The 14,008-nt window shown below is 63.4% G+C and overlaps 1 protein-coding gene across 6 annotated transcripts in view; it reads left to right on the plus strand.

Moving 5' to 3' along the window:
* MCF2L (MCF.2 cell line derived transforming sequence like) overlaps window positions 1-14,008 on the plus strand; it is a 76,014-nt gene that overhangs the window by 25,126 nt on the left and 36,880 nt on the right. For 5 of the 6 annotated variants that reach the window (XM_060129434.1, XM_060129429.1, XM_060129431.1 and 2 more), the window contains exons 2-3: window positions 2,132-2,215; window positions 5,309-5,423. In XM_060129434.1, the coding sequence (XP_059985417.1) occupies window positions 2,132-2,215; window positions 5,309-5,423 (199 nt within the window). Of the gene's footprint in view, window positions 1-2,131; window positions 2,216-3,276; window positions 4,931-5,308; window positions 5,424-14,008 lie in introns of those variants that run through there. The other variant, XM_060129430.1, reaches the window with a different exon arrangement.

Below are 14,008 nucleotides of genomic sequence, written 5' to 3' on the forward strand. Positions count from 1 at the left end.
ACCAGGAAACAGGGATGGGAGAAGCATCACAGAGGAGGCAGCCTGTGCAGAGACCCCGGGCCTGGCAGGACCTCGGCTGGTCGGGGAACTCGAAGCACGTCGGGGCGGCGGCCCCGAGCGCGTCCCTCTGTGGAAGCAACTTAACATGGACGGTGGTCCAGCCAGTGAGAAAGGGCAGGGATGGTCAGGGGTAGCCGCTGTGCCCCTAGTACGTGGGGAGCCGTCTGCCGTCCGGGGGAGCTGGACACGGAGGGCAGACAGCTCTGGTGTCCACGGCGAGCTGAGGAAAGAGGAAGTGTGCTCGTCGGAGGGGCCACGTGAAGGCCCTGCCACTCGGAGCTGCTCGAAACCAGGTCTGAGAATCTCTGCAGAAATGCCCGTCGGAGTCTCGATGTGGTCCGGGGGGGTCTGCGAGCTGAGGGCAGTCCTGCGAGGCCTGAGGAACTGCCCGTCCCAGCGTCCACGCCGGTCAGGGGACTTGCCAGCTAGCAGCGTCCGTGCTGTTTTCTGCAGCCCTGGGCGTCTCCTTTCCAAGCTTGAGGGCGACCCCACTTCCCCGGGGGTCCGTCTCAATGACGCGCTTGTCCCCGGCGGGCAGAGGCCGGATTTGAGGAGAACAGGGTCCATGCTCGACAGTGTGGGCAGCGTAAAGTCTGGCCTCCCAGCCTCCGGTGCAGCTGCCCGTCCATCGCACCTGACGTGTGTTCTAAATAAATGAGGTGTGACGGCCATAAACCACCTCGTCTGGAATTAAAAACATTTCAGGTTTTCTTTTAGCACTTGTTTCCAGCCCTGTTTTTCTCCCACAAAAGAAAGCCACTGGTGAGACGTTTCCCTGCACAGGGGAGGTGGCATGGCCCCGAGCTGCCCGTGGAACCGGCAGAGTCGTGGCCTCTGAGTTTTCTGAGTGTGACCCGTCATTCGGTCCCTGACCCTGAACGGGCTGCGGCTGTGTCGGGATGAGTGGACACGGCCCCCATCACGTCCTCGTCAGCACCAGGCAGAGTCACGGGGCAGCCAGCCGTGGGTCTCGGCAGTTCCACGATGACAGCCGGGATCTGGGGACCCGCCTGTGTGTTTAATTGTGCCACCTGCCCACGCTCACTGGTCTGCAGGACGGAGGCTCATCTGCTCGGAGGGCGTTCCACTGTCTCCGTGACCTGAATCTCCAGGCCCTGGGGGCCGGGGTCTTCTTCTGGGTGCAGGAGAGCTGACTCTTAAGCCATTTGTGAGTTGTAGTCTCTGTGGAGAAGTTGTGTCAACACTGAAGGCTGCAGACTCGCCAGGACACCCGGGTCTGGAGACACGAGACGTGGGCCGTCACTCACGTGGTACCCACCTGGCAGCAACTAGAGACACAGGTCCGCGAAGGCCCCCCAGCAGCCCGGCCCTGTGGCCACCTGCTGGTGCCCCCGCACGGACCCAGACCCTGGCCGTGTCTGGGTTCCACCAGGAGTCTTGCTAAACCTTTTGTTTCTGGTCAACACCTCCAGGCTGTGGCTGGGTCACTCGGGGCCCTGATCTAGGACTTGTGGCTGTCGGTACCGGGCTCAGCGCCCTGCTCAGGGTCAGTGTCAGGCTGGGGTGAGGCTCCAGGCATGTATGTCTGAACCCACTGCCATGGCCAGGTTTCCACTCTGACCAGGGGGTTGTTGCATAGACAGCAGGCGAGAACCCCAAGGGTGGCCCAGCCACTCCCAGGACGTCAGTAGGTGCTCTCAGACCAAAGTGTGTCTGCTCCCCCAGCACTCATCTCGGGGTCAGTCCTCCAGCTCCGGTCCTGGCCCACTCCCCCCACCTCCCCTCTGCCCGCTGGTCCTTCTCTGTCCCCCTCTGTCCCTCCGTGTCCCCCTCTGTCCCCCCGTGTCCCTCCCTGTCCCTTCCTCCACTCCCTCCGCCTTTCTCTGTGCTTCTGACACACACCACGCTTTAAATACTGATGAATCACTCAGCGCACAGCTTTCTGTGCTCTGCGAAACAAAGGTTTCTCTACTGGAAACTGGAATCCCTTTCTCCAGGCCCGTGACCGCTGGACCCTCGAGTGTCTGCGGTGGGGCTGACCCAGACGTAGCTCGGGAGGCCATTTCCTCCAAATGACAGCGTGTTTCCGTCTGCTCTGCTCTCCCCGCAGATGAAATCATGCACCATGACATCAGCCCGCTCTGTGCTGCCGACATCCAGGACCAGCTGCAGAAGCGCTTTGCGTACCTGTCTGGTGAGTGCGAAGGCCAGGCTGTGTGACGCGGGCGGGGGAGTGTCTGCTCGCCAGGCGGTCGGCCTCCTGGCCCTCCGTGACCGTGTCGTGGGGCCTGGGGACAATCCGTGCGGTGCGGCCCGCCCCCCATTGCACCGATGCCTGTGATGAGGGCAGCTCAGAGCCGGCAAATGCCGGCCAGGGGCCAGCTGGGTCCCCAGGGGGGCGTGGCCCGGCTGCTCCTGGCTGCGGTCTCCTGGATTCCAGAGCTCTCCTGGGACGGGGAGGAGGTGCAGGTGTGGCACAGTCGCCCCCGTGCAGTGTCCAGGGCCTGGGCTCTGGCTTCTGTGGCTCCGCCTTCTGGGAGAAGCCCCTGGGGTGCCACCGACAAGGGCGAGGGGCCGGCACTGCCCACAAGCCTGTCCTGGGGTCGCTCCGTATCTCCAGCCCCTGTCCACCTGCCACCTCCCCTGGGATCCGGGCTCTGTCTCCAGCCTGCAGGGACATCTTGCTGCCCTATCCGGCCGGCCAGGGTGCTGGTGCCTCGGGCCCGCAAAGGCCGTGAGCATTGCGCGAGAGCAGTGCCTGGAGCAGGTTGGTCGCCGCTCCACCGGGCAGGCCCGCCCCCCCGAGGCTCGCTGTGCTGTTGGTCAGGGGCCCGAGGTTGAAGGCCCCTGCTCGCGGCCCTTTCCCCTGGCCGGCAGGTTGGGGTCTCTCCTGAGCTCCGAGAGCCAGTCCTGCGCCCCCGGGCTCCCCTGCCCGCCCCTTGGTGCCAGGAGCTGCTCCCCAGGCCGTGCCCTGTGTGGCTCAGGCCCCCCTGCCCCCCTGCACATGGACCCGCGGTGTCACTCGGGGGTTAAACCTCGAGGCCTGAGCCCCCTGAGCAGGAAAGCTGAGCCTCTGAGGTCTGTCAGCGGAGACGGCCTCCTGCTGTTCCTGGGGGGGCACCGCGAGGAGCGCCCACCTCATGGAGGACGGAGAGAGAGCGGGGTGTCCTTCTGAGAAACCAAAGTCCCCAACAGGACAGGGTCATGACCTTGACCTTCCTTCAGGTCTTCACCCGCTGCCCTCAGGAGGAGACCCCAGGGGGGCCCTGACCCCCAGACACACCTCCTGTTATTCAGAGGCCGCCGGGTGCTCGGGGAGGGGGTTTTGCGGAAGTAACCACGGCCCCAGCTCGGCGGCTACAAGGTCACTGACCACTGGGCCTCACAGGCCCCAGGTCCCCCAGCACACGGGGGGCCAAGGACAAGGGAGCTGATGTGACCAAGATACCCTACCGCCGGCCTGGGCTATGGGGGGTGTCTGGAGGAGGGTAGGCGGCCGAGGGGGGCAGAGAGCGACCCCAGCGCTACAGCCACGGGAGGGGGTTCCGCCAGCATCTGAGGGAGGCTGGAAGGTGACCCCGGGCTCAGGCGAGCCCACAGGCGGGTGGCAAGGCCCTGAGCTGAGGACCACCAAGCCCGCCGCCATCCCAACCTGCAGGGCGCGAGCCGACGGGCCGGGTTGGTTCACGTCGTCAAGTCTGGGAATTGGTTAGAAGACAACACATCCCGAGCTTCAGCGTCTGGAACAAAGCTGGAGCGTCCTGGGTTTTTGCGGACACCCCGTGCGGGTTGGCCAAGCAGAGCCCGGGGCGGAGGTGGCCCTCGTCCTCTCCATCCCTCCCCCACCCGCCAGGACACCCGGGTTGCCCGCCTCCCAACGTGAGGACGCCCTGGCCAGTTATCACGGTGCCCACTGCCTGCCCTGGACCAAACTGCCGTAACTTCCTGCCGGGGTGTCCGTGTGCGAAGGTCGGGGTGGCTGGCTTCGCAGCCCAGCACCGCTGACACTGGGGGGACGGCTCCCCCGTGGGGCTGTCCCACATTGTAGGACATAGAGCAGCCCCACCCACCGGAGGCCAGCACCCCCCAGAGTGACGACCAGAACTGCCCAGATGCTGCCAGTGGACACCAGAGCAGCTGGTGTGGACAGAGTGAGAGGTCTTCAGGGGTCAACCGGGTCTGCCCTTGTAAGGGGCCCCAGGTGCTCGCCTGTGTCAGGCTGTCTGCGGCCGGCCTCTGCAAGTTCACTGCTGACCAGCCTTGAGAGTCACGCGGCATCACTTCTGCCACCTCGGATGGGCCAGGCCAGCCTCGGTTCGAAGGGAAGAGGGAAGGACCCAGCCCCGGAGGAGCAGAGGTGGCCATCTCCTGCCGCGCAGGGCACCGGCTGGCAGCAGACCACGCCTGGCCTCACCTCCTGGCCTCTGCACTGCCGCCCAGGTCGTCGGTGGGACAGCTCGGCCCAGAATCCCAGCCTGCATCTCCACGCCTGCCCTCCCGACTGCCTGGCCCTGGGGAGCCGTGCTCACCTTCCCAGATCCAAGGCCACTGCCTCGTTTTCCCTCGGGAACTGTGTCGGGTGCACCTCCCCTGGGAAAAGTGCCCCCCCCCGCCAGTTCCACCTGTACCTCCCCACACACGGTGCCGAAGGGATGACTCCCATCAGACAGGAACTGTCTACCCGAAGTCGCCACAGGGCGCCCAGGCGGTCGGGCTGCAGCCTGGTGGCACGTGCAATGTTTAAATGCTCTTCACGTCACCTGTGGAGCGTGGAAAATGTCCACGCCGTCGGGAAGGAAGCAGGATGCCAGCTTTCTGTTCAGCGCGGTCCGTCACACACAAAAGCGCACGGAAGTGGGTTTGGGAGGAAACGTGCTCCCGCGATGCTCCGGCGGCGGCAGGATAGCGGGTACTTGCTTCAGCTCATCACCTCATTCCAAATATTCCCATCGATAGCACACATTTCTCTCATAATAAAAGACATGGAAGGGACTTCCCTGGCGGTCCGGTGGTTAAGACTTCGCCTTCCAGCGCAGGGGGTGTGGGTTCGATCCCTGGTCAGGGAGCTAAGATCCCACATGCCTGCGGCCAAAAAAACAAAACGTAAAAACAGAAGCAATATTGTAACAAATTCAATAAAGACTTTAAAGATGGTCCACATCAAAACAAAAAAAAAAACCCAAAACACGGAAAGTGAGTTTCCTTCTGGAAAATGACTGTCCTGCCGACACCCGGGAGCAGCGCCCCCGCGCCCCCCGTGCTGAGTGCAGCTCTTCTCTCTCCCCAGGTGGGCGGGGGCAGGACGGCAGCCCCGTCATCACCTTCCCCGACTACCCGGCCTTCGGCGACGTCCCCGACAAGGAGTTCCAGAATGTCATGACCTATCTCACCAGCATCCCCAGGTGCGTGTGGACGGGTCACTCTGTTTTATTACAAGCAGAACTGGGTCCGTCCTTCAGAAAGGTAGGGAGACCTCCTCCGAGCCCACGGCCACGCTGGGCGGTGTGGCACCCAGGAGCCGAGGGGCGGGGGGGGCTGATGCTGCCTGGGGATCCCCCCTCGGAAGGGGTGAGGCTGCCGACCTCCCGCCCAGCGGACGAGCGGCTGCCCCGCTAAGGCACTGGGGGCATGGGTGCCGTCAGACTCTCCCTCCGTCGGGTTTCAGAAGGCAGGTCACAGCTCGGTGAATTAAGTCTAATCTGGGAAACAGACCCGACAGTGAGTTTGACCGCCCAACACCTGTCCTACAGAAGGTGCTGGTCAGTGTCGTCCCGTCAGCACCGATCAGTGCCGGGGGTAGGGGGAGGCTGGGGGAGATCCTTCCAGATGCCTGCGGGGTGGAGGTGTTAAGCTGGGGGAGCCCTCCCGATGGACGTGGGTGGTGAAGGTCACTTGGCAGAGGGAGCTGGACGACGCGCCCTGGGTCCCGCGGGGCGGGGTCTCGTGTTAGGGTTGGCTTATGGTGGCCACCGTCTCTGTCCTTCTCTGTACCCAACTCGCTGGGCTGGCCGAGCTGAGGCGGGAGGTTCAGCCACTGTCCTGGGAGTGCGTAGCCTTCCTTGAGGGCCCCTCGGGCTGGCCATGCGATCCTGCAAACATCTCCATTTGTCTTCTCCCTTGAAGTTACAGCCAGGAAGGCCACGGACAAGGCCCCTGGACCTTGGGGGACGATGCTTGAGTAGGTTCAGGGGTCTGGAGAGTGGCGGGAAGGTGGATGCTGCCCGCGTGGGGCGGCACAGGGGGTGTCCTTGGGGGAGGGGGACCCGGCACGGTGGGTCCAGCTCTCGGCGTGCCCAGCAGTGAGGCGCAGAAAAGCCTCACAGCCTTGGCGGTGGGACACCGGGGACAGGCCAGCAAGAGGAAGGGCAGCTGCACTCGGCACCGGTGTCAGGCAGTCCGGTGACTTAACAAGAAGACGGCGGCTGTTGGTGGCTGACCGTGGGCCCCCCCAGGGGTCTCACTGGCCCTCCGGGGGGTGGGCTTGTGGCCAGCTCCCCCGCTCCCCTCCATGACATCTCCCAGGGGTGGGCGTTCCACGTCCAGGTGAGGCGTGGCCCTCCTCCCCCACCCTGTGAGCCCCCCAGCCCATGCCTCTTGTCCCCGCTGTGGCCGTCTTTTCCCCCATCTCCCGTGGTCCCCAGGCCTGTCTCCGACCAGGCAGTGGAGCTCACGGTGCAGTAAGCCTGCCCGGGGAGGAGTCCGAGGCACTGTTCTCAGTCTGACACCCGTGAGCCGTGACAGAGGCTGCCTGCGCTCCGCGGAGGTTTCTGCCCATCTCCGTGGCCGGGGGGTTAGGGTCGGATGACTCAGAGGCATCGGCGAAGGCGGGCGGGCTCTGCACGCGTCCAGGGGCTGGAGACCCCCCGCGGCCGGGGGGTCTCTCTGTCTCTTCCCGCTCCGGCCCCTGCACGGGGACGTACGGGCCGAAGTCCTGCGGTTGGAGGCTGCCGTGAGCCTCTCCACAGCTACGGGCACGGCCCTGCTGCCCCAGCCGAGGCGGCGGCCGGCCCTGGGCTCGGCGGTCGGCGGGCGCCGTTGCCACAGCGACCGAACCGCTCAGTGCAGGCTGAACAAGGGCCCCGGGGGCACTATATGTGGCCTCCCACTGCCCACCTGCGATGGTGCGGTGGGGTGACCCTCCCCTGCCTGTGGGGGAATCTCAGATTTCAGGTCACTCTCGGGTTTGGGAAGGTCAGACGTCACTTTCTGTCTGGCTCAGAGGCGAGGCTTCTCCCGGACGCGCAGGCCGGCGCCTGTGCCCTCTCGGACCCTCCCCGCCCGGGTTGCCACCCTCGCTAGTGCTGGGGCTGCTCAGGCCTCCTGGCCTCGGGGCCTTTGATGCGCTCCCTCGGCGCGGTGTTTCCTCTTCGGGCTGCAGGCGCCCTCCTCTGGTAGGCCGGCCGTCACACCCGCCACCCCCGGGCCCGGCCCACAGGCTCCCTGGCTTCACGGGCTTAGCTGCGGTGTCCCCGTTACCTGACAGATCGGTGTTGGTCTGTGTCTGCCCCGCACGCAGGTCCTGAGAGCAGCAGGTGGTTCCTTGGTAAACATTTCCTGGACAAGTGGGCTTGGTCTGCAGAGAGCAAAGCCAGCTCAGCTGGTAGTCAGCCCGCGGCCTGGCGGGACTGAGGCTCCCCCCACCCCCCGTCCCTCACCGCAGCACACTCACCTCCCCTTCAGGTGGGACCAGCACCTGTGTTTCTCTCCTTCTTTAAGGGGTTCTCACCCCGGTGCAGTGGAACCTCTCCAAACCTTGGTCTCCAAGGTCTCAAACAGAACTTGCCCGCAGATGCAAGGGCAAGAAGCGCGTTCCCCCTGAAGCTGAGGAGCGACGGTGGGCTCCTGGCACCTGGCGGGGCTCTGGTGCCGTGGACCTGGCCGCAGGGCCGGCTTGAGCGTGTGCAGCCCAGACCCGTGGGCTCCGTCTCCAGGGAGCCGCGCGCGGCGTGGTGGTCGGCGTGTGTCCTGTTCACGTCTCTTCCTCTTGACGGAGGATGGGGCGGGGGGGGGGGGTCCCGTGGCCCCGACGCCCTCTCACACAGAGTGAAACCCCGCGTCGGCACCGGATACCGTCCTTTCGCAGCTGGGTGCCGGGCCAGCGGGGGAGGGGCAGCTGCCCGGCAGGCTGTCAGGGAGGCGGGGAGGGGCCGCGTTCCGAGCCCTTGGCCGCAGCGCTGTTGGGCGGGCTCCTCGGGGAGGAGGGGATCAGCCCCGAGCGAGGGCGGATTTGGGGGACCTCCTAAGCGTACGGAAGGGTGTCGCCCATCAGCTCACAGGCAGCTGCGTTTCCAGAAGATTCAGCGCACATCTCACGGGGCGCGGGGGAGACACTCGGTGTGTGGGTCAAGCAGGGCCGGGCGCTGCCTGCCAAGGGCTCCCCTCCTGCGGGAACCCAGGGAGGGAGGGGCTGCCGCCTGGCGGACGCAGCCAGCACTGCCGGCCCCAAGAAAAGGGGGAACCCTCCCTGCCCCCCGCACGGGCCGGGCTTACCCTAGACAGCCCGGCGCCAGCACGGCCTCCACGCGGGAGGGTGAGATCCGGGACCCGGCGCGCTGTAAAGGTCAACGCAGATCACGTGGACGGACGGTCTCGTGCCGGCTGCTGCTGAGAGGCGCTGACTCCTGCGGTCGGCCCCGAGCTTCCCTCTGTCCTCTGAAAAATACACCCTCCAGCGCGTAGCTCTCGTCCCGTTATTAAACGCAGAGGACAGGAGCCCCAGGTTACATGTGGTTCACAGTCGTGGGTCATCTCGGAACCTTACGCTGCCGGGCAGCCCTCGTCCGGACGCACCAGACACACGTGAACATGGAAATGCCGCCACGAGAGAAGCTGGGCTGCCTTGGTGATTTCTCAGCTGGCGGGTCCGCGGCCGCACCGCAGGGCTGCTCCTGGGAGCCCGTCGTGGCTCGGGGACCGGCTTCCCACGCCGATGCCTGCAACCCTTGCGGTTCCTCTGGGGCTCGATCACCACCATCTGCCAGGCCGGGGGGGACAAGTCCAGGGACATGTGACCATGACCCCCAGGCCCTGCCCGAAGAGTGGCTGTGACCTCAGCAGAACTCATGCCGGGGGTTGGGGGGGTGCACGCGGCAGAGGGAGCTGCTCAGGTCACCGCTGTGAGGGTCGGCCGGTGCTGGACACCCTTGGGACCAGGCAGGGGACAAAACAGGTAAAATCCTGTGCTCATGGTCTCAGAAAATTAAATGAGATGCAAGGAGTGTGGGTTGCAAAAGAAAAGCAAAGCAAAAAGGGGTGAAGGATGGGGGGTGGGGAGAGGGGACCCCCCGCCGAGGTGGCTTACGGGAGGTGAGGGGACCTCTGGCAGGGGGGACGGTCCTCACAGGACCACCGGGGGTGTCTCAGGGGGGACGGTCCTCACAGGACCACCAGGGGCGTCTCAGGGGGGACGGTCCTCACAGGACCCCCGGGGGTGTCTCAGGGGGGACGGTCCTCACAGGACCACCAGGGGCGTCTCAGGGGGGACGGTCCTCACAGGCCCCCCGGGGGTGTCTCAGGGGGGACGGTCCTCACAGGACCACCAGGGGGGTCTCAGGGGGGATGGTCCTCACAGAACCATCAGGGGGGTCTCAGGGGGGACGGTCCTCACAGGCCCCCCGGGGGTGTCTCAGGGGGGACGGTCCTCACAGGACCACCAGGGGGGTCTCAGGGGGGATGGTCTTCACAGGACCCCCGGGGGGGTTGTCAGTCAGGGGAACCTCAGTCATGGAGAGGGATCAGAGCCAGTGCAGGGAGCGTGGACACCTCCTTCCAGGATCTGCTCTCGAGGGGGGTGGGGAAATGGTCAGTGAGGGGCGGAGGTGGGGCAGACGAGGTTGGGGGCGGGGAGATGGTCAGTGAGGGGCGGAGGTGGGGCAGACAAGGCTTTCTTCTAAGATGGGGGAGATCGCAGCATGTTTGTGCTGCTGGAAGTCGCCCAATAAAAAAAGCAAGATCGACCTTTTGATTCATTTGCACCTGCCGCGTGTCGCCACGCAGGGCTTGGGTCCAGCACCCAGTAAACTGTGAGCGAGTCAGGGAGCCGGGCTGCCAGGCCCCAGGGCCCCTCCCCTCGCGATTCTGGAGTCTGGGTCCCCCCTCCATCCACCTCTCACCCCCTCTCACCCCTCCCTGTGGCAAAACCGAAGCTTCCCAGCTGATCCTCTCTCCTGCTGAGGGCAGTCACTGGCGGCTTCCCCTGTGGGTGCCGGTGTACACATACAGGACGCGCACAGGCACACGCGTGCACTCACACACGCAAGGTCATAGGGTCTTAGGGCTGCCAACACTGAGACAGGTTTCTGGCCTTTCTCTGAAGGACAGATTTAGCCGTCCGGGACGCCCTTCCACACGGCGGTCCTGCAGGATCCCTGGGGGCATCCCCCACCTACTCGCCCTGGGTTTGGAAGATAACACCGCGAGGATCACCTTGCTGCACAGCTGCCGCCCTCCCCAGCCTGGTGACGGCGCAGCTCAGGGGCTCCTAGATTACTGGACGCCGATAAGGACGCTAACTTTCCATGGACCCGGGTCAGATCACCCAGCTGCTCGGGAGACACAGGCACATCTCCCATCTGCTTCCGTGGTGGGCCGTGTTCACCCGAGGAGAGGTGCACGCAAAGAGGTCACCCACACACGGGCGTGCATCACACACGACACACATGTACATACAGGCGTGCATCACACATACACAGGTGTGCATCACACACCACATACACGTACACACAGGCGTGCATCACACCATATACATGTACACACAGGTGTGCGTCACACTTCACACACACATACACAGGTGTGCATCACACCATGCACACTTACACACGCAGGCTGCATCACACATCACACACACACAGGTGTGCATCACATGCGACACACATACACACAGGTGTGCGTCACACACCACATGTACACACAGGTGTACATCACACCATGCACACTTACACAGGCGTGCATCACACATCACACGTGTGCATGCAGGTGTGCATCACAGACCACACACACGAATGCTCATACGTGCATAGGAGCGGGTGTGCACACCACACGCAAGCATACACACCACACGCGTGCACACACGTGCCCCCACTTGGCAGTTGTGTGGACTACGTGACGGGGAAAGGCAGCACACGTGGGGATGGAGCAGGGTCGTAAATGCCGTTCTGAGGCCCCCAGCCGCACTCGGGACACGCCTACTGCCAAGCCCTGCAGCCAGGCTGCCTCGAGCCCTGCCTCGAGCCCCTGGCAGCACCTCCCTTCTCGCTGTGGCTGTGACTCCATGTGAATTTTCAGCTGACTTTTGAATATAAGGATAGAAAATGTGGCATGAGCGTGTCCCGAGCAACTCAAACGCATACGTGAAACATCGTTAGCTTTCACGCTCCCCACAGGAAACCACAGTCAAGCATGTCGCTCCGTCCGTGTGCAGATGCGCCCCCACAAGACAGGACGGCGCAGCCCCTTCCTGGTCGACGGCGTGTGGCAGGCGTCCCCGTAGACGGCGCCCTGCCTGTCCTGTGGCGGCTGTGCCGCAGCCTCGGGCGTGGATGGACCGGGCAGGCGGGCCCCAGCCTGTGGCCACCACCCCTCTGCCTCCGGCAGCCTGGCCCCCACGTGGCAGGTGTGGTGCTCTGTTCTGAGGCCGGACACCTTGACGGTGATCCCGTTTGTGACAGCTCTCAGGCGCTCTGGCCGGGGGGACCCTTCCCCGGGGCTCGCATAATTAGCAACAGCTCTCAGGCGCTCTGGCCTCGCGTGATTAGCAAGTAAAGGGCCGTCCTTGCCATGTGCTGTCCATTTGCTGTCCAGTGGCCTGGCTCAGCCCGTTGCCCCACGTGGCCTGAAGCTCAGGGACCCGTGCCCGCTGGGGCACCCTCTCCACAGGGGTCCTGTCTCTCTGTCCTCCCGACCTTGTTCTCCTGTGGAGCCAGAGGCCGCCCGGCTCAGGACTCTTCCTTTGTCGTAATGACCTTTCTCTGTCACCACCGTCTAGCGCAACAGCCACTGGCCACGTGTAGCCATTTAAATTGAAACTAACTAAATGTCAAAGCTCAGTCCCTGGGCCAGGCTAGCCGTCCTGCAGTTCCCAGGGGCCAGTGGCTGCCATCTCGGGCAGCTCAGAAGTGGGACATCCCCACCTGTTGCGCACGCGGCTGTGATGGGGCGGCATCCAGCTAACAGCGGCCATGCCCTTCACCTGTGGGGGGAAGAGCGAGAGACCTGCGCGGGAGGAGGGGTGCAGCCCTGCCCTGCTTGGGAACAGCGACAGGTCCCCGTGAGGGGAGCCCAGGAGGGGTGGGCGTGGGCTTGGGGAGCCCCTCCCTCGCTGCCGTCAGAGCGCCCAGGCTGCACCCAGCAGCTCGTGCACATGGGGCGTCGCCACGCCCAGAGGCCTCCTCATCTAGGGTTTCAGCTCCAGGTGCAGAGGACGTGCCTGAGGCAGCCCTGGCACAGCTCAGGACCCACTTGCAGGGCAGGAGCCAGACGGCAGGCAGCTGGGGCTGCAGCAGCAACGTGGAGCCTCTGGCAGGTAACGAGGTAGCAGGGATTCCGGAGTAGCCGAGGTGGTGCTGGCGTCTGCGTGCCCTCGGGGGAGCAGTTCCCTCTGTTACAGGGAGGCAGCCGATAGTGTGTGCGTGTGCGCGTGTCTTTTTTTTTTCATGTATTTAAGGAAGCTGTGTGCTTGGTGGGTTCTTCCCCCAACGTAATTTTCTAGTTGTGGGAAAATACACGTACTTCTCGCCGTCCTAACTGTTTCTAAGTGCACAGCTCAGTGGTGTTACACGCACGGTGCCGTGAAGCAGACTGCAGAACTTGGCGTCTTGTAGAACTGAAGCTCTGTCCCCGTGAAGCGCTCGCTCCCCGAGCCGTGGGCCCCACCGCCCACTTTCTCTCTCCGTGAATCTGACTCCTCCAAGGACCTCGCGTGAGTGGAATCAGCCCGGATTTGTCACTCTGGGTGGCTTATTTCACGGAGCATACCGTCCTCAAGGTTCACCCGTGTCGTAGCAGGTGTCAGGATCTCCTTCCTTTTTAAGGCTGAGTAATGCTCCGTTGCATGGCTGGACCACATTGTGTTCATCCGTCATCTGTTGGAGAAGGCTGTGTTTTGAGATAGATGAAAATCAGTCTTTGAAAACCAGGTACATACCCCAGTTTCCTTCTGTGCCAGGTGGGTCCCTGTAGACGGGGCACGGGGCTGCGCGTTAACCTCTCCGTTGTGTAAGAAAGACCCTCTACTACTGCACACGCGTCAGTTCAAACAAATCTTGAGTATGTTCACCTTGATGTTGATGTGGAAAAAATAATTCAAATATAAAGAACAAAAAATGCAAGTTTTCGGGCTCTTTGGAGAAATCCCTGTGTTTTTGTAAGAGGTGGACTGTTTCCTTTGGGTTGTGAGGACGAGGCGACAGCCCTGCTGTGCGGTCAGGGCTCCCTGGCCGGCCCTGCTCTCCCCGTGTGCGTCTGACCCTGACGGGGCTGCTGTAGCCTTGAGAACAGATATGGTGGTGTTACCAAGTGTGAGAGAGTTCTTTAAAAGGGTCTGACGTTTTTCTTGCCGTTGTGCTTTCTGGGATGGAAAGCTGAGCAGCGTTAAGAGAACCGCATTGCACACGTGATATGATAACAGGGGCAGCTTTTGAATCACAAGAAGAGGGAAGAGACAGCCAGGAAAGAAAGGCTCAGGCTTGAATGCTCAGGGCTACGTTCAAAGTCACGGCGTTTGAACCCGGCAGGTAAGTCACAGGCAGAGAGGAAACGGGCTGCGGCATTTCGCTTACAAAAGGAAGACAGGGAAAGAAAATCTTTGTAACATTCGCAACCTCTGTAGACCAGGGTCAAAACATGGGATGCAAAGAGAGAAGAGAGGGCAAAGAAGTACAGCCAGGTGGGGAAGCAGGGGCGGTCAGGAAGGTGGGGCAGGTCCTGCCTGGACCCATTTGCTCCACAGGCCGGCTTGTGCCCCCCAACCCCCAGCTGCAGCCTCCACCCG

Source organism: Lagenorhynchus albirostris, chromosome 18, assembly GCF_949774975.1.
Source record: "Lagenorhynchus albirostris chromosome 18, mLagAlb1.1, whole genome shotgun sequence".
Classification (NCBI taxonomy): domain Eukaryota; kingdom Metazoa; phylum Chordata; class Mammalia; order Artiodactyla; family Delphinidae; genus Lagenorhynchus; species Lagenorhynchus albirostris.